This window comes from Brachycentrus maculatus, unplaced genomic scaffold (assembly GCF_059751285.1).
Source record: "Brachycentrus maculatus isolate JH-2025_06_01 unplaced genomic scaffold, ASM5975128v1 h1tg000015l, whole genome shotgun sequence".
Taxonomy (NCBI): Eukaryota; Metazoa; Arthropoda; class Insecta; order Trichoptera; family Brachycentridae; genus Brachycentrus; species Brachycentrus maculatus.
In genome coordinates this window covers 1,373,872-1,394,106 of record NW_028280769.1, presented here as the reverse complement: position 1 = coordinate 1,394,106, position 20,235 = coordinate 1,373,872, and the positions used below count along the sequence as shown (strand labels likewise).

The 20,235-nt window shown below is 34.5% G+C and overlaps 1 protein-coding gene across 1 annotated transcript in view; it reads left to right on the top strand.

Moving 5' to 3' along the window:
• Nucleotides 1-20,235, top strand: part of LOC148313331 (partitioning defective protein 6-like) — a 34,030-nt gene that overhangs the window by 568 nt on the left and 13,227 nt on the right. The window contains exon 2 of the mRNA XM_088264148.1: nucleotides 2,571-2,796. Coding sequence (XP_088120274.1) covers nucleotides 2,571-2,796 — 226 coding nt within the window. The remainder of the gene's footprint in view (nucleotides 1-2,570; nucleotides 2,797-20,235) is intronic.

The window sequence follows — 20,235 nt, the reverse complement described above, 5'->3', positions numbered from 1 at the left end:
CTAAATTGGGCGAAGAAATTTCTCTTTTTGCGATCTCTTATCTGTCAAGTAATTAAGCACGATCGGACACAGCACGGATTCACATCTTATGAATTAAGAACGATTTGGTTTATTTTAGTTTATTACCGAGTATAATTTATTTTTATGGCCTTGCATCCGGAATTCGAGGAATTTTCATCCGACTAAATCGGAATTACGCTAGACTTGAGATTCTCGGAACTAAATTCCATGATTCATCTGTAAGAACCTTAAATTTCAGTAGAAATAAATTTACTACATATTTATTTATATATATATAAAATTATTTCAATTTTATTTCTTAGCAAAATGATATCTACTTTAAAAAATATATAAATTTCGTCTTTCTTTGAGTGTCAACTGTGTCGCCTTGCAAGAATTTGTTACAATTTTATTGCAAGGTATTGATAAATAAACTTCCTAATAATACTGATGACAACCGATTTCATAAGGCTAGAATTTTTTTAAATAATTTTTTTAAATATATTTTTTGTTTTTATTCAGTAATAAGTTAGTGTAATATGCTTTTCTTATGAATTTTGGGTACGTACATTTTGTAAAATTAAAAAAAGTACAGTAGTTTGAACTGTTACTATATTTTTATTGAAAAAAAGAGAAATATCTGTGTTTATTAATTACAAAAAAAACTTCAATTTCATACTATTTCAGTTAGCCTAAGCAGCTCATTATTAACAATAGGTATTCAAATTGTAGCAGAGTGGGTTCGAACCCAGAAACCCTGACCCAAGAGGCCGCGACACTAACCACGGGACCGCAAACTGACAATTAAATTCTAGAAGTGTAGTTAAAATTATCTACACTAGGTACCTAACTTTTTACTGTAAATTAACTCAGATATATGTACATAATTATTATAGAATATTCACTGCTATTTTAATTTTATTTTAAAATAATCTCTTTATTTCTTGTATTCAATTGAACACTGACTAAAGGCAAGGAAGAAAGATATGCTACTGCTCATATTTAATTTGATAATTTCGTTAATAAGAATACCCAATTTATAAATATATATATAAAGTTTATATATATAATTTATAAATATATATATATATATATAAAACCAAAATCATGGTTTTTGAAAGAGATGAATGTAGATCTGAGTGTGAAATATTGGTAAATGGGGAGATTTTGGAACAGGTAGATGATTTCATATATTTGGGTAGTATGTTTTCTAGGGATGGAAAGATTGATAAAGACATAGAAAGGAGAGTGAATTCTGGGAACAGAGTGAATGGTGCACTAAAATCAGTTTTAGCAAATAAAAATCTATCAGCGGAAGCTAAACTGGCAGTACGCAATGGAGTTCTGGTTCCAACCCTTATGTATGGAAGCGAAGCATGGAGTTGGCAAAAGAAGGATGAAAGCAGGCTGAATGCAGTCGAAATGCGATCGCTCAGACGAATGTGTGGCAAAACGATGTTTGATAGATGTTCGAATGATGAAATAAGGAAAGAATGTAAGGCTGAGGTAAGCATTATCGATAAAATTAAGAAAGGTGTGTTGAGATGGTTTGGACATGTGGAGCGTATGAGTGAAGAAAGAACGGTTAAACAAATTTATGAGGCGAATGTAGTTGGAAAAAGAAGCAGAGGACGACCGAGGAAAACTTGGCACAATCAGGTATGTCAAATACTTGAAAGCGGCCGGGTCAGGAGTCGTAATAATCGTCGGGTATGTATGAGGAGATGCATGAATGTAGAAGAGGCAAAGAATGTTTGCAAAGACAGAGTGGTGTGGCGTTCGATTCTCTCTGCCTACCCCTATGGGGAAGCGGCGTGATGGTTAGTTAGTTAGTTAGTTAGTTTTATAAAGTTTATTTTGATTACGCATTTTTATCGATTGTTGCGCGGTATGATCGATAATCCTGAAATTATCCGGAGCATTGGTCTGTATGTTCCCGATAGTTACCTAAGACAGCGTCGGCATAGATTGTTTCACATTCCTATACACAGGACCAACCTGCCGATGGTTATGCCTGTAGGAAGAGCTACCGCTACGTTGAACAATATCTCATTGGATATTGATCTGTTCCATGTGTCTGAAGGAGTTTTCCAAAGCTGTATTCTTCTACACCTTTAGCAATAGTATTCTTGCATATTTTCGATTTTAATGTATACACTTTAAATTTTAAGTTTGTAATGTGTATTAAATTGAAATTGAAAATTAAAATTAAAATTTATGGTAAAAAATTAATTCCTGTTGCATTGAAGTATTCAGTATTTTATTCATATTGTAATGTGAAATCCTAACTTGGCATTGAGGGTGATGAATCTCAGAAAAATAGTCTAAAATATAAATCATTGATCGTTACGAAGAAAATAAAATGTACATGATATGATATGACATGATAAGTAATTTTCTTAAAGGTACAATAACCGGGGTCTTTACCCTATGTACTTTAAAAGTAAAGGCTTTGTGGGTTATTCCTTTAAGAAAAAAAAATGGTTGATTTTTAAATAGCTTTGTTGATCAAGAAGGAGCTGGAGAAAAAGTCAACTGAAAATGTTCATTGAACTATGTTCTTTTGGCAGTTTGACGCCGAGTTCCGTCGCTTCTCGGTGAACCGCTCTACGTCGTCCAAGTATGAGGAGTTCCGCGCGATGGTGGAGCGCCTGCACCGCCTCAAGGACACCGCCTTCCTGGTCTCCTACACGGACCCCAAGGACGGGGACCTGCTGCCCATCAACAATGACGACAACCTCGGCAGGGCGTTGCACACCGCGCGACCACTGCTGCGCGTCATCATACAAAGAAAAGGTACGCACTTTGCTTCATTTGGCTAGAGATCCATGAAAATATATCCACTGTTGGCTTGACACTTTATTTACCAACAAATTTTTGAAAGACCTACCTTAAAAATCAGGCAAATTTGTACAAATAGCAAAAAATACAAGCAATTAACAAATACATTCATAATTTCTGTACCAATCATTTGATTATTATGATTTTTCTTATATTAAATACCAAAAGCCGATTAGTCAGCTTTTGGTAGATAATGTGTGAAGCCTGTTCAGTTAACCTAGCCGAATTGAAATCCCCCATATATAAATTTTAATTCGATATCTTTAATGTGATAAGAGCTGTTTGTTCCATATTTTTTGTAATCTTAAAAATAATACTTCAGAAAATTTCCCTTTTTTCAAATCGTTAAGTGTTTCAAAATATTTATTTTGATTAAAACCACAATCAGTCGGTATCCCGAGTTCTACGTGCTTACCATATATATACGTGGACATTAATACTAGTGAAATGTTATTACTTTCACTCTGTTCCCTTCAATTTCCCTTCCATTTTTATAGATTGTCATGGTCGTATTCGTAACATATTTTTTTGACCGTTGTAAAAATACATTGTATAATCCCAAGTAAATTTTAACAGCGTTGGAGTAATTGAAATTAAGCTGTTGACACAATGATAAGGAAATTGTTTACCGTGTTATATTTTTAGTCCATTAGCCTAAATTGACATACTGCCTGATAAAAAGGTGCAAGTGATTAACTAACAAACACTTTTCTATGAGTGGATACGTTCACTATCTGCCGTTTAAATGCTGCATTGATAATGGTTGCGGACTGAAAAATTAAATTTGTTTAAAGCATAAGAAAATATTTAGTTCTAAACAATGTACATATGGTAATATTATCTATTACTTACAATCCAAACACATTTCTCATAAACATTTTTTTTATTAACACACTAAGGACGGGAAAAGTTCCTTCCTGTTCGGTCGATTGATGCTTAAGGACGAGAAGGGTATTTTTACCTTCTGCGCCGGCCTTATTTCAAAGCCAAAAAAAGAAGGAATTACATATTTAATATTTTTATATAAATATTATATACCAATATCTTTGTTAGGTTCTTAACTATATGTACACAATGTTACATGTATGTCACAAGTGTGTAAAGTGGTTACTTAAACCAGCCCATGTGGTCGAAAGCCCTGTAAATACCCAGACTTCCATATTCTTCTTCATCTGTTTTGAGATGTCAAAAACTAATATATCAACGTGTTTCATATAAATCGTGTTATTTTCTTCTTCTTCAAACCCTTATTCGCACCCATGGTGTATATGGTGCATAGGGCACTGCATCATGTAATCACAGTGTTATTTGATTGTTAACACATGAAGGAAAGGTAATCAGCCCTCCGCTTCAGGTACCAGTCCAGGGTAATATTGAATAAATATTGGAGTGAAAAAATCAGTTATATTTTTTTGACCTCCCCCCCTGAAAATTGAACCCGGGACCTCCAGAACGTTAGCCGACCGTGCTAACCATTACATTACGGAGGCGGATGTTATTTTAGTATAGAAATAATAAGTTTCAGTTGGTTTATGTACATGCGTTCAATATGTCTCCTAGAATGCTAAAGGAATCAAGAATACATGTATTTTGTCTATTAAAAGCTTTGTTAACATTGTGGTATGGTAATATAATACTCCGCCTAATAATAATGTCCGCCTCTGTGGTGTAATAGTTAGCGCATTTAGCTACCGTGCTGGAGGTCACGGGTTCGATTCCCAGGGCTGGGGCAAATATAAATATTAGTGATTTTACACTCATATATTCATTTAATATTACCCTGGACTGGTCCCTGAAGCGCAGGAATAATCACCTTGCCTTCATGTAAGTATCCAATCAAGATATTACTGTGTCAATACGATGCAGTGCCCTATGCACCCTTAGGTGCGGATAAGGGTAAGATTTTGAGAGAATATAATACTCTCGTTATCATACATCGGTTACTTTGTGTAATACTACTTTAATTGAATTAAAGTGGTATTACACAAAGTGAACGATGAATGATAAGGAGAGTGTCATGAATACATCGCTCACTCCTTTCAAGAACGTCATAAATCAAAAATTGTCAATTTTCAACTGTGCATGTTATCGGAATACCCAGAAAATATACTATATCCCAGAAAAATTGGCATCTTTTTAACCTAACATTTACCCGCTACAGGGCAGAAAGTGTTTTTTTTGCATTTTTAAGAAAAGGTATTGTTAAATGGTTTTTTTTAAATATTCTAAATATTTTTCAAAAGGAGAAAAAACCTTCAGGTTTTACCTAAAAAGATCTGTTGCACAGTAAAAAGTTCAATAAGTGGCTTGATATTTATTTTAATACATTGTATTATATTTTTAAACTTTAAAAACGTTCTCCTGAAAAGTCAAGTTTTTTGATTTATGACTTTCTTGAAAGGAGTAAGCAACATGTATCGCAACCCTTTGCCAATGTGGTTTCTGGAATTATATCACCACGTGCGAGTTCCTCGCAACAATTACCTTTGATCCAAATCACCGAGGTGAATAGAATTCCATGTGCGATGGTACGAGGCAGACGTTGGGTGAGTTCCATGCGTAATGTGTAATTAGCTACATACGTTAATGAGCGCTGTGACTAAATCGTTACTCGTAAAGGTGTAGCCAAATCATCCTGCTTCCTTTGGTCTTATCTCTGCTTTGAGATTCATGATTAGTTGGATATTCACTTGGCTGGATTTAGATGGGATTAACCCTCAATGTGTAGGCAAAATTTACCTGTGAAGAATTTCCCAAAAGCAGATGTATCTATTTTTCTTTATTTCCTCGTTCGCACCCGATCGGTGTTACCTTGGATTGATGCGGTGTGGCATTGAAATACATTTAGCAGAATCAAAAACCGAATTTCAGTAGCATTTTTTAACTACTAGTAAAGTATAGTAATAGTAGTAAAAACTATTAAATTAAGTTTTACTTGATAAATACCACTGTTTACAAAGTAAAGCTTAAATTTAAAAATTAATTAATTAATTTGGCAGTCAGTTTGTAATAAAATCTATCCAAACCAGCCTATGACGGTCGTCAGCCCCGTAAATGCCCAGACTTCCATATTCTTCTTCATCTTTGATGAGATGTCAAAAAATAATATGAAAATAACTCCTGTAATTGGAGATAATCCAGATTTTGTGAACAAGTATTTGAACACACTCAAAATATTGTAAATAAAAAACTATCCATTTATAATTTAAATTTTACTTAGTAAATACCACTATTTCTTAAAATCTATCGTGATATGTGTTTCGATGTATTCCGCATCATTTTCAAACACTGTAAATTAAAAAATTATGGATATTACCACAAAGTGACTGCCGAATCAATTGATGATATTTTTAGTTAGGTTTTTATTTGCTATAACTGATTTCATTGCACCATTCACTTTGTTCCCAGCATTCACTCTCCTGTCTATGTCCTTATCAATCTTTCCATCCCTAGAAAACATACTACACAAATACACGAAATCATCTACCTGTTCCAAAATCTCTCCGTTTACCAATATTTCACATTCAGATCTGCATTCTTCTCTTTCAAAAACCATAATCTTGGATTTGCCATAATTTGGATTTTCCTCTTATTTCCTATTATCCTTTTTAGTTATAAAACATATTATGTGAGTGAATCTCCCGACAGTTACCCAAAGTCTGTTGATTTATAATTCGTCCCGGTTCGTTTAGACCCCACTCATCGCCTTGAGGGTATGATAATATTATAATTTTCCGCCGAACGCCGTTCCCTGGCCTGTTAACTAGAGACTGGGGAATCGTAATTTTATCTCACTAAAGCTTTTGTGTGTACGACTTTGTATTAATATTTATGATTTAAATTACCATTTAAAACGAATTCATGAAAGTATAAGAGAAGAGCATTATTTGGTTAATGAGTTTGTTCAGTTATAAGTTAATGTATTATAATAGACTTTACATATGATTTTTGGGTACGTACATATTGTGTAATTTAAATAAAAATACAGTGTTTATAGCAAATAAAAACCTATCAGCGGAAGCTAAACTGGCAGTACACAACGGAGTCCTGGTTCCAACTCTAATGTATGGAACATGGAGTTGGCAAAAGAAGCATGAAAGTAGACTAAATGCAGTCGAAATGCGATCTCTCAGAAGAATGTGCGACAAAACGATGTATGATAGATGTTCGAGTAGTGAAATAAGGAAGGAATGCAAAGCTGAGACAAGCATTATCGATAAAATTAAGAAAGGTGTTTTGAGATGGTTTGGACATGTAGAACGAATGAGTGAGGAAAGAACGGTAAAACAAATTTATGAGGCGAATGTAATTGGAAAAAGGAGCAGAGGAAGACCGAAAAAAACTTGGCACGATCAGGTTTGCCAAATACTTGAAAGTGGTCAGGTTAGGAGTCGTAATAATCGGCGGGTATGTATGAGGAGATGCATGAACGTAAAGGGGCGAAGAATGTTTGCAGAGACAGAGTGGTGTGGCTTTCTATTCTTTCTGCCTACCCCTGCGGGGAAGCGGCGTGATGGTTAGTTAGTTACAATGTATTTTGAGTTAGGAGTCGTAATAATCGGCGGGTATGTATGAGGAGATGCATGAACGTGAAAGAGGCGAAGTATGTTCGCAGAGACAGAGTGGTGTGGCGTTCTATTCTCTCTGCCTACCCCTGCGGGGAAGCGGCATGATGGTTAGTTAGTTACAATGTATTTTGTTCGTTGGAGCCAAAAGCACTCGTAAAAGAATTAAAAAATATTTTTAAAAAAAAACAACAGTTAAAATGATTCTGCTGTTTCTAAACATGAAGTCGGTACTTAGTTTCTTTCATTGAAACGTCGACTTTGTTATAATAGATCGGGAAGGCCTAGAAATACTGTGTTTTGTAAGTGATATTGTAGTTTGTATGGGTGCGCCGTTTATTATCGATACCTCCAGTCATGAATATGCATTTTTATGCACAAGTTAGTAGGAAACTATTACATTTACATGTTATGTACATTACATTACACGTATCCATCTGCAATAGACGTTAATATGTATTATTACGTGTAATATGAGTAGCGGTTCGTGTCCGGGACTGACCGGGAAATCGTAGATAACGCACATCTAATATCGTTGTTTTTTTATCTGAATTACACAACGTCCAAGTGACGCTGAAATCTAGCTACGGCTTATGCAACACCGCTCATCATGTCCCTACTCAGGCTTCAACTTTATAAGGTTCATAGCCTATGCCTACTCGTGAGTGGATTTACTCTTTTTGTTTAAAGTTACTATAATTTCATGTAATTCATGAGTGAAAATTCTAGGCAAAAACACTCGCTAATATCGTTGTTCTTAAGGCCCAATATACGATAAATCGCCACTTAATTTTCTTTCAATTTATTTTTAAATTGGTATGTCCCTATTTTCACATAATTTGTCTTGAATTTGAGCTTTTGACCTTTCCCTTTTTCCCTTTTCCTCCCTCCCTTCCCTTTTCCAGGTATTTATATTAAATTACAAATGTGATATTTTGTAATGGTACAAGTAATAATTCCCGTAATACCTATTAGGAATCCTTAACCCAAGAATACTAAACTATCGTAAAAATTACGACAGCAAAATGACGATTTATGGAAGAAAAAAAACAATATTCGCGTCGTTCTCGTGCCCCCTGCTTCACAGTACTTTCTTAGTGTACCCTTATTTTTTTTCATTATTACGTGATCTTCAAATTATTACTATTACTTCTAAAAAAATGTTTCAATTATCTTATTTATTCCCGTTTTATTTAAATGTCGTATTTTTTACGAATGTTTCGTTACAACGTCACTCATAGGATATTTTAGTAATCTAATACTGAAGCGATGCAAAGTTTATTTAAGTTTTACTAAGTAAATACTATTTCTTAAAATCTATTCGGCTGTCCAAACTCAAAACACAGTAAAGGACATTTTTTTGTAGTACGTTTTTTTTGTTGTTTCATTTTTTGTAGTACGTTTTTTTTGTTGTTTCATTTTTGGACTAAGTAGACTCTACTTAGTCCAAAAATGCAAAAAAAAAACAAAACACAAAAAAATGTCCCTTACTGTGTTTTATGCTTAGACAGCCATATTGTGACACGTGTTTTGATGCATTCCGCATCATTTTCAAGCACCGTATGTGAAGCTAATTCTAAATTTTAGAGTTGGGCCCTAGGGACGTTGAAAGATTTTAAGAAATAGTGGTATTTTCTAATATGTACTTTTAATATATAGATTTTTCCACAAAGTGACTGCCGAATCAAAAATGAAAAACGAAATATAATATTCTACTGTTACGGCCGCAAAAATGTTTTGTACATTTTTTAAACTTGTGTTTTGTACATTTTTCCGTGCCATTTTCCTCGGTATTCACGAGAGCCACTCGTCACAACTACGAGACCACTTCTCACCCCGTCCGCCGTTCAAGCTTCAAAGCCGCTAAATCGCGGTCACAATTTTAAAGAGAGAGAAACCCTTAGGATGCTGAACTGTTACTCTCCGAGGGTTGTTGAATCCCGCCCCGCCGTAAATGACCCCTAAATATTTGATGAGCCAGACGTTTTCCTAATGGGGTCACCTCGGCCGGAAGGCAATTTTCGAGCGACATGAAACTCCACTTGATGTAAAAGCAGATTTGAACGAGCGGCGTTTTGAGATTTAATGGAAAGCTTGCTTTCGTAAAAAGGCCGTAGGATTATCCTAATATGCGAGTTTCACTCGAATATATTTATTTAATTGGGTGTCGTTTTGTGAGCAAAAAATTTAAGGTTTCGAAAATTCGCTACGTCTCGTTCAGATTTCCAGTTTACCTAGTAAATATGTTTTAAGCTATCTACAATACATAGTTATTTTTTTATGTATGTATTTATTTTTAAATCAAACACAGATTTTTTTAATCTACTAAGTTGTATTTTATTGTTAAAAAACACCTAAAAATCATTTTTTGACAATTGTTTCGCCTAGTTATGGCAATTTCAAACGAATGTCAAATGTCAAACATTCGTTTGAAATGCCATAACTAGGCGAAACAACTGTCACAAAATAGGTTTTTATGTTTTTTTAACATTGAAATACAACTTAGTAGACTCAAAAAATCGGTGTTTGATTTAAGAGTTAATACAAAAATTAAATATTTGTTAATACAGTTATAGATATACATACCCAAAGTTTTCCTGATTTTACTGATTTTATAGGAAAAATACATAGCCTTAATAATGTGCCGCCTGAGATCACGAAAATAGTATGTGTTTATTTAACAAAAAAATACAACTTTGACTCAAAAAATGAGTGTTTGATTTGACATTGAATACATAAATTAAAATGGAGTTCTATGTATTTTTCCAATAAAATCAGTATTCCGGTTTCCAAGTTTTTGGGTGCATAAGAACTGGTAGTGCAGGAACATATTTGTAGTTAGTATGAACTCGAAAGCGTGTTTGTATGATTCTAATGTCATTTTATCAATTTTAACGCGGGTCGAATTGCAGAATCCTTATCACGCCCCCCGACAAAAACTCGTTTGAAAAGGAAAAACAACAGCGTGGTATGTGCACACACATATAGTAACATCGTTACGTACGTGTGCATAGCTCGTTTTGTAATTATGACGATAACGTTACATTAGGCGGATATGCAAATCGATCCGTAGTACTAGGCGATGCAGCGCGGGCACAATGGTGTTCCTTGCCATTTTGGGACTCGGATTCCTTTTCGGAAAGACGAATGACAATGAATGTAGGTAGGCAGTAGGTACCCACATCACGGAGTTCCAACTCCATTTTTGATAGCAATATTGTGTATTACTGTATTAGTAAGCAAGAGCTATGATAAATCAATTTTGCCGGTCGATGTTCATTACGAAATATCTATATTATTTTTTAACATCTCATCAAAGATGAAGAAGAATATGGAAGTCTGGGCATTTACGGGGCTGACGACCGTCATAGGCTGGTTTAAGTGATCACTTTATACACGTGTAACATTCACCAATTCTACCCATTATTGACAACCACACTACTCAAAGTTCTATATATATGAACCAATTTAGAAACCTTGATCACTAGAACTTCACTAGATACATCTATTGGTGAGATGTAAAGAAGCTTTTTATTAAGCAGAAACTCTTATATTAGTATGTGAGGTCCGAATCTTGGATTATAATCACACACATGAGAAACGCCAGAAAATACCATTTTCATTCTTATTTAAGCTTATAATTTGACCAGATAATTTATTTACAACATTTTGAGTGTGTCCAAATACTTGTTCACAAAATCTGGATTATCTCCAATTACAGGAGTTATTTTCATTTTTTTTTTAAATTTTTTATCACTTAAACCAGCCGATGACGGTCGTCAGCCCCGTAAATGCCCAGACTTCCATATTCTTCTTCATCTTTGATGAGATGTTAAAAAATAATATGAAAATAACTACTGTAATTGGAGATAATCCAGATTTTGTGAACAAGTATTTGGACACACTCAAAATGTTGTAAACGAAATATCTACACCAGCTTTCTTAATTTTATTGATAATGCCTTATCCCAGTCTTATCATTCTCTCTATAATATTATTTTCAATTATAAATCCCGTCACCTAGCAACGTTATTATTATACGAAATGTGTGGTCGATATTACACAAAAATTCTGTTGGTTTGATATCTATTTTTACATACATTCGATCGACCATCATCGTTTACATTCAAATGTGAATTTACTATGCTAGCCTGACCGTTTATGTCATAATCCATCACGCATTCGTTCGCGTGTGTCTAAATCTTCCCTTTGTCAGGCAGTATCGTTTATTGTGCAACATCCACAATAGCTGTCCTTCTGGACCAGCGGTCCCCAAATTTTTTTATGCCATGGACCCCTTTTCATAGTCAAAACTTACCCACATATCCTAGGTTAAAAAAACTACATTAAATGCAAAATAGAAAAATTTCAAAATCTGCTTTGATGTCTTGAATGGTTATTTTATTTACACATGAAGGAAACACACGAAGAAAAGGTGATCAGCCCTCTGCTTTAGGTACCAGTTCAGGGTTATATTATTGGAGTGAAAAAAATCACTTTGAGGCGGACAAATGGTAAACGGTGACGTTAAAGTAAAATATAAATAAAACATTTTGTTGAAGTATTGTCTGCCCGTTCGGTGTCTTATTCCAGATTTAAAATGACACGAAAAGAGAGGAAGAGGTGATTATTACCGTTGACGAAATTTGTTTTAAAATTAGCTTACAATTTATTCATTGTTATTTATTATAACTTCTGTATTAGTAAAAATGTTACACATTTAAAAAAATATATATATTACACCTTGCGCGGACCCCTGACCCCTGTTGTTCAGAGACCCCCAGTAAATGTTAACACATTAAGGACGGGAAAGGTATTTCTACCCGTTCGGTCGATTGGTGCTTAAGGACGGGAAGGGTATTTTTACCTCATGCGCCGGCCTCATTTCAAAGTCAGAAAATAAGGAATTGTTTCATGTTTTCATATTAGTATTACGTACCAATCTCTTTGTTAAGGTCTTACCTATATGTACACAAATATTGAATCCCGTCGCCAGCGGTCCGCAGGCGTAAAAAAAAACACCCGTCCTTAGAGCGATTGTGCACTACACGGAATTTGACTGTCCGGTAGTCCGGTTAGCATGATAAAACGGTTGAGTTTAGCGCGATCGAATTTACGCGCACCGTGATCACGCACCCATCCGAAGAAAGACGGACAAAAAAAAGCACAAGCCAATCCGAGCTAATCGTCGTTTTAAAACGCTAACTGACGTGCCGGACGGTAACATTCCGTGTAATTCCGTGTAGTGAACAAACGCCCTTAGTGTGGTAATTTTCCACAGACTCCCTGAATGATCCCGGGAACCCCTGGGGGTCCATAAGGACCACTTTGAGAACCACTGGTCTAGACGTTCAAAGGTTAATAATGCTCGCAAGGATGAATGGCGACTCCCTATACAGTACTTTCTTCCGTGAAATTCCTTGCAGAAAATCTTTGTATACCACATTATAAATTCGTAATAAATTATTGTTGCGTAATATATTGTAATTCCGTGTCTAACAGACCTTTTACTGTGAAAATTTCACAAAGGGACACTCGTGTTACTTGTTGGTAACGGTCAATCCTGTTTTGTGCGGAATAAAACAGATTTATGTTGTTTGTAACTTAGGTAGGGTATGCTGTATAGTAATTGGCCCCGTTATTCACATTCTTTATTTTAATTTAATTTCAACTTTATGTACAGAAAAAAAGTACATTGGCGGGCTTATTGCTAGGACGCAATATCTTTCAACCAACCAAAAACATACTATTGATATTGGTCAAAACGTTAGATACCTTATATAGCTATTTGCAATCAGAGGGTAGATAGTGCTTGAACATAAAGGATACAGAAGAGCTCAAAAAGCGCTATATAAATAGTAGATAATATAAACTAATTCTTTATAAAATTAAATAACTTAGTTTCAACCACTTTTTTATTAATACAATTTAACCTACCGGTTTTGACAAGAACGTTGTCATCATCAGGGTTTATTTTAATTCAAAAACATTAAAAACATGAAATGTTTTATAAACATTACAAGTTTTTTTTTATAAAAGTAACATTTAGGATTTTAAGTGAGTGTGTGGAAGTTTTTGGTGGGAGTATTTTAAATTTTTTAATGTTTTTGAATTAAAATAAACCCTGATGATGACAAGGTTCTTGTCGAAACCGGTAGGTTAAATCATATTAATAAAAAAGTGGTTAAAACTAAGTTATTTAATTTTATAAAGTTTAAAAAATGTGCCACAAGTATCTGCGGAAAACATTAAAGAAATAAACAAATTCTGGTTACAAGAATTAAGAGGGCGCTATATATGACGCGGATACACATGTGTACATATATACATAAGTATGAAAAACATACATAAACACACGCGTAAATACATAAAGGTTAGGTAGAAAATAAAAATTTACAAAAGTATCTAAAAGGTATACAAATAAAAAATTTCCTTCGGAAGTTTGAGGTCTGAGATTTCCATGGCTTTTGATCTGGTGTTTGGCTGTCGGGTAAAAAAAACAGTGTCCGATTGAATAAAAAAAAACTCATTTTAAAACTGACTAAAGTTCAGTTACTAGCAGTGGCCAGTTACACTATGGTTACTCTACATCGATTCAAGGGTCTCATTTGAAAATATGAAAATATTTCCAAATGACAAATATGATAGCGTTGATATTGTTTTTCTCGTATATTTCGTGTATTTCATTGGATTCGTGACATTTTACACTGCGGATAAATTAATGAATATAATTAACGTATTTTATCCGCTACTTTTGAATAAAAATAATTCTAGCATGTCGTTCTCTAAATTTCGCTCGCGCATTTGTCACTTTTAAATGTCGATAATATTTAGTTTAATATTGCCCTGACCCTGCTTAAGGCCCAAAATACGATAAAACGCTACTTAATTTTCTTTCGTCCGCCTCCGTAGTGTAATGGTCAGCACGCTCGGCTACCGTTCTGGAGGTCCTGGGTGCGATTCCCAAGGGGGGTAAAATAAATATTAGTGATTTTTTCACTGTAATATTTATTCAATATTACCATGGACTGGTACCTGAAGCGGAGGGCTGATCACCTTTCCTTCATGTGTAAACGATCAAGATAACACTGCGTTAATATGACACAGTTCCCTATGCACCATTGTGGTGCGGATAAGGGCTTTATTATTATTAATTTTCTTTAACCCCAGGTAACATTTGACGTAATTATTTTTCGCTTAAAACATCGTTTTTGTATTGAAAAAATAAGTTTTTGTCTTCAAAATAATTATACAGTTTTGAAAACGAGTTATTAAAATGCCAGGAGTTAAAAAAAATGTAACTATATATTCTTAGAAAAAGCCGAATTCCAATTAATATTGGCAAAAAACGTTAACTCGAAAATATGCAATTTTGATTTGATGATGCATATTATACAGTTTTCAACGTTCTATAAACTGGCAAATGTGTTTGTGTGTGGTTTTAAAAGTAAATTCAACTTAAGGTTTTAATAGCGGGTATTTTATTCAAGCCAAAAGCTTTAAATAACAGGGATTATTCAAATGGGATGTTAGAGTTAACGTTTTCTGCCAGCATACCCACGATATATTCTTTAAAAAAAGCCACTAGTGCAGCCGGTCGCGTTTTGAATTTGAACGATCGAAATATCAGCCTTAAGTGAGCGCTTCGTCTGGCGTTCGAGTCACGCAGTCTGATGGTTCTGTATATGGAGACCTGCCGGTGCATAGTCATTACTCCATTACTTCATTACCCATTGTGCTTATTGATTGTAGACCGTAGCAAAGGACAAAGAAAATGCCTAAGTATTATCATCATTCTATGCTATGTATTGCGCATATGTTTATGTATATTGAACTTTAATCGAGAAAAATCATTTAAGGCCCAGTATACGGTAAATTGCAACTTATTTTTTTAAAGCCAGGTAAAAAAAAATCAATACAAAAACGGTGCTGTTTTTTTATTGAAAAAATAAGTTTTGCTTCGAATAAAATATATGGTTTTGAAAGCAAAAGAGTTATTGAAAGGTAAGGAGATTTTTTTTACAATATGATCATATCAATTTACTTAAATAGAAGGATGGCACAATCATTAATAATGGTACGATGCAAATAAATAAATAAATTATTCTATAGTTATACAAAAAGGATAAAAAAAATGTAGTTATTTTTACCAACTTGTGTTTTGTACATTTCGCTCGCTCCTTTCAACAACGTCATATATCAAAAATCGACAATTTTCAGTTGTGTGTGTTTTTGGAATGCCCAGAAAATGTACTATATCCCAGCATAGCGGCATATTTTAAACTTAATATTTACTTGCTACAGGGCAGAAAGTGTTGTTTTTGCATTTTGAAGAAAATATTTTTAAACTGCAAAAAAAAACATTCAGGATTTACCTAAAAAGATCTGTTGCACGGTCAAAAGTTCAATAAGTGGCTTGATGTTTATTTTAAATACATTGTATTAAAAATAAATATCGTATGTTCTTGCTGACTCCATCCCAACTTATCGTCTTTGTAGACTGCTGGGGTCAGCTCTCCTCGTCCTCAGGTTGTAGGTCCTTCTATCGTGGACAACGTCACCTAGGCCATGTCTTCGAACCATATTCTCTCTTTGCAGCATCCATGAATTTTTTGGTCTTCCTCTAGATACTGAATTGTATATTTGAGAGTAAACCCTTCGTCTAGTTTCGACATTCCAGTAGCCCTACAAAGTACGCAGTCTTGCGTTAGTTGAAGCGTGTAGCGCGGCCTAATCCGAGCCCGTATATTATAATATTATGTAGGTAGCCGGTGTTACGGCTGTGCCCAGCGCCCAGTATCGGATTACTCACGGGACGCTAGAGCCGAGTGAGGCACATTATCTCATAACGGCTGTGGATTTATTTATACCCAACGGTGCTTAAGGGAACGGTCGAGGATGACGGTTGAATAAAAGGGAAATATAGTTTTTTCTTCCAATTTTCAATTTCAATTTCAATTAATATATACATTACAAACTATAAAAAATTTAAATCGTAAACATTAAAAATACATTGCACCAAATCTCTGTTCCGAGCTGCAGCATCTAAAGTGAAGATAGCCATGATGATCGCCGATCTTCGTTAGAAGTGGCACAGAAAGAAGAAGAAGAAAAATACATTAAAATAAAATATAAAATAAAATAAAATATTTAACGTTCTCCTGAAAAATCATGTTTTATTTTTATTTTTGACGTTCTTGAAAGGAGTGAGCGATATATTCCAAGTATGCAAGAGTTATCCGGTAGTTACCACCCTCAGTCCTTAGTAGAATAAATATAATAATAAGATAAATATAAGTCACTCCTAGCCTTTACCGGTAAATTATCCTAAACGACAGTTAGGTAAATATAATTAGCAATTAACCTTAAAAACAATTAGCGATTCTCTTAGCAATATCCATTCGATTTGGAGTTCATTTTGCTCGAGTCACAAATTATAAAGTAGAAATTTGAAAAGATCGTCCGTTTCAAAGATCTAGCGGTGGTGTACCTGCCTAGATTTTAATCTTGAAACCCCCTACTTTGTATGGGTTGCTTATCATTTATCACGGGGTTGGCATACTAATAAAGACACATTCCTGTGGAAGCTAAGAGTTACTGTCGTGTAATAAACCCCACTACAACTCGGCTGTCCAAACTTAAAACACAGTCAGGGACATTTTTTTATAGTCTTTTTTTTTGGATTTTTGGACCAAGTAGAATCTACTTCAAAACTAGTCCAAAAATGCTAAAATAACGTACTACAAAAAAATGTCACCTTTTGAGTTTGGACAGCCGAACTCACACGGGAGGCTTACACGGCTGTCCAAATTTAAAACACAGTAAGGGACATTTTTTTTGTAGTAGGTTTTTTTTTGCATTTTTGGACTAAGTAGAGTCTACTTAGTCCATAAATGCAAAAAAAACCTACTACAAAAAAATGTCCCTTACTGTGTTTTGAATTTGGACAGCCGTACAGTTTCGTAACATTTTTTTAATCTTCGTTACTAGAAAGATTAATCCGATTTGGGACTATTTAAAGAGCTTTTAACATTGTCAATAGCCAGTGGTTGAAATCTAACTTGAAGAGGGTGTGGTCGGTAGATAACCACAGTTGTTATTTTATTGTATTAATTGAAATGGATTTTTTTACAGTCATGATATTATTCACAACATTTTGAGTGTGTCCAAATACTTCACATATCTGGATTATCTCCAATTATAGGAGTATTTTTCATATTAGCATAATAATAATATGAAAAATACTCCTATAATTGGATATAATCCGGATATGTGAACAAGTATTTGGACACAATCAAAATGTTATAAATAAATTATCTGGTCAAAATATAAGCTAAAATAATAATAATAAAAATGATATTTTCTGGCGTTTCTCATGTGTGTGATTATAATCCAGGATTCGGACCTCACATACAAGCAAAAGAGTTTCTGCTAAATAAAAAAACTTTTTCATCTCACCAATTCATGTTTCTAGTGAAAATTCTAGTGATTCAAGTACAATGCTATTTTACCTTTTTCTTATTTTTAAAATTTTTACTTCTCAACGTTAATTTCAGTATTCAACTAATACTAACTTTAGGACCGATTTCTGAATAAATCATCCGAATTTGTTTATTCCGTTAACTTTTAGCGTTCGAATATTAATCGAATTACGTGATAATGTTCATTCTATTCACCCCATCGTTATTGATAATCCTATTCGGACCGAGGAGAAAAATAATACGAGAATTTCTACAGTAGCTTTACCTCTATCATATTTATTATAAGTCCCGGGCCGGTGGGCAATTCTCGAAGGATTTTCTAGGAGCTCAGAATTCACGGTCTAGAGATTACGTCGAGCCGTCGAGCGGATATGGTCTCTGCAAATACCCAAGGGTCACTCTGTTCGGAATGCCCGTAGTATGGAGTTGCTAAGGCAAGCGTAGTTTTCAGCAAATAAAGTGCTTCAATGGACAGCGTAACGATCGAACAAGCGTGCATAATGGCTGATAAGGACGCTAGTTTCTGACTGGAACATGTAACGAGATGGGGAAATAGGATATTCGAGGATGTTGAAAGCAAATATTCTTAGGTCCGTCGAGAAACATTTTCTGGATTTTTCGTTTACTGGAGATCTAAAACGTTAAAAATGTTTTCATCAATTGATTCGGTAGTCACTTTGTGGTAGTATCTATCCATTTTTAATTTAAGTATTACTGAGGAATTTGTAAATTTTCAATAAATTAGGAAAAAAGGTGGAAAGATTGTACAGCAAAACCTCGATATAATGGAACTTTATTTAACGAACAAAACACGATTCTTTGACTTGTATTAGACAAAAAGCAAATGAAAAAAAAACTAAAAATGTCCTGTTAATATTATACAGGCTTAAATTCAAGTGTCGCCGCATGTAAACATTTTTTACCGACCATGATAATCACAAATTATGTCTCAAAACATCAAAAGTGCGGACAAAACTTGATTCCTTTTTCAAAGCAGGATTACCGAAAGCAAGCGCGTCGATATCAAATAGCAACATCACTTCACGACGAGTGTCCGAATACAATAAATAGAATTTTGTATTGTTTATTTATATCGTTCATATTAAAAAAAAGTATTTTGATTAATTTTAAACATGTTTAAAATAAACCTAATAAGCCTCCAACACCATATGAAATGTAGTGTTGGAGGCGCATGCTCCGAATTCCATAGACGCACCAACGAGTCCATTTGTCAGGAATTACACTTGGACGGCTCGACTCTGGCCAATGTCTGTACCCGACGGATTCTTCAGTTCTTTGGACACGTTGCGTTTGGCAATGAGGATAGATAGCCTGGAACGACTGGCTGTGATCGGTAGCCTGGAAGGGAAGAGAGAGAGAGGAAGATCCCCACACGATGGACCGATCAAGTCAAGGCAGCAGCGGGCACCTCGGTGGTTGGAGCGCTACGTGCAGCGCAGTCAAGGGATAACTGGAGAAGAGTCATTGCTGCCACAAGGGTCACAACCCTCCGTACTGAGAAATAAGACGAAGAAGAGAGTTTCACGGGGACAGGAGATGAAAATCAACCATTTATCGGCGATTCTCCGTAATTAATATGTGTGGGATGTGTGCTCATCTCTGTTCACGGTTCAAAAATCACAGTCAATAGGCTTATATTTAGTTTAATTTAATGCAATCCAGCCGTGGGAATTGGCTGACTTACCTAGCTATAATGACATGTATGCCTTCTCTCTAATACGAAAATTAAGGTCTAATTATCTAAGAGCTGGCTCGAATGTGCGAACCCTGTTTTAACTAATACCTCTTTAGCGTAAAAGTTAATTAGTCGGCATTTCACAGAGTGTAACCATAATATAGGAATTTGTGAAGCAGTCGGTAGATAAACCCCGAACATACGATTCAGTTAACTTTTACATTGTTTTTGACATCCCAACATAGACGAAGAAGAATATGGAATTGATGTATTAAATGTTAAATCAAACACTGATTTTTTGAGTCTTCTAAATTGTATTTTATTGTTTTAAAAAATACATAAAAATCAATTTTGTGACAATTGTTTCGTCTAGTTATAGCATTTTAAAACGAATGGCACATTGTGGACAGAAGAATAGGAGGATCGAGAAAACTTAGCATATTGAGTGAATTATGAAAAGTTTAACAAATTTAAGATATGCGATATCGATAAAATTAAGAAAAGTGTGTTGAAACTGTGTGGGCGTGTGAATCGAATGACTGAGGAAAGAATAGTAAAACAAATTGATGAGCAAAATTAATTTGTATTTTTTTTATTGGCAAAGTACCCAAAATTGAGTGATACTTGTAATTTGTATTTAAACGAAATTTAAA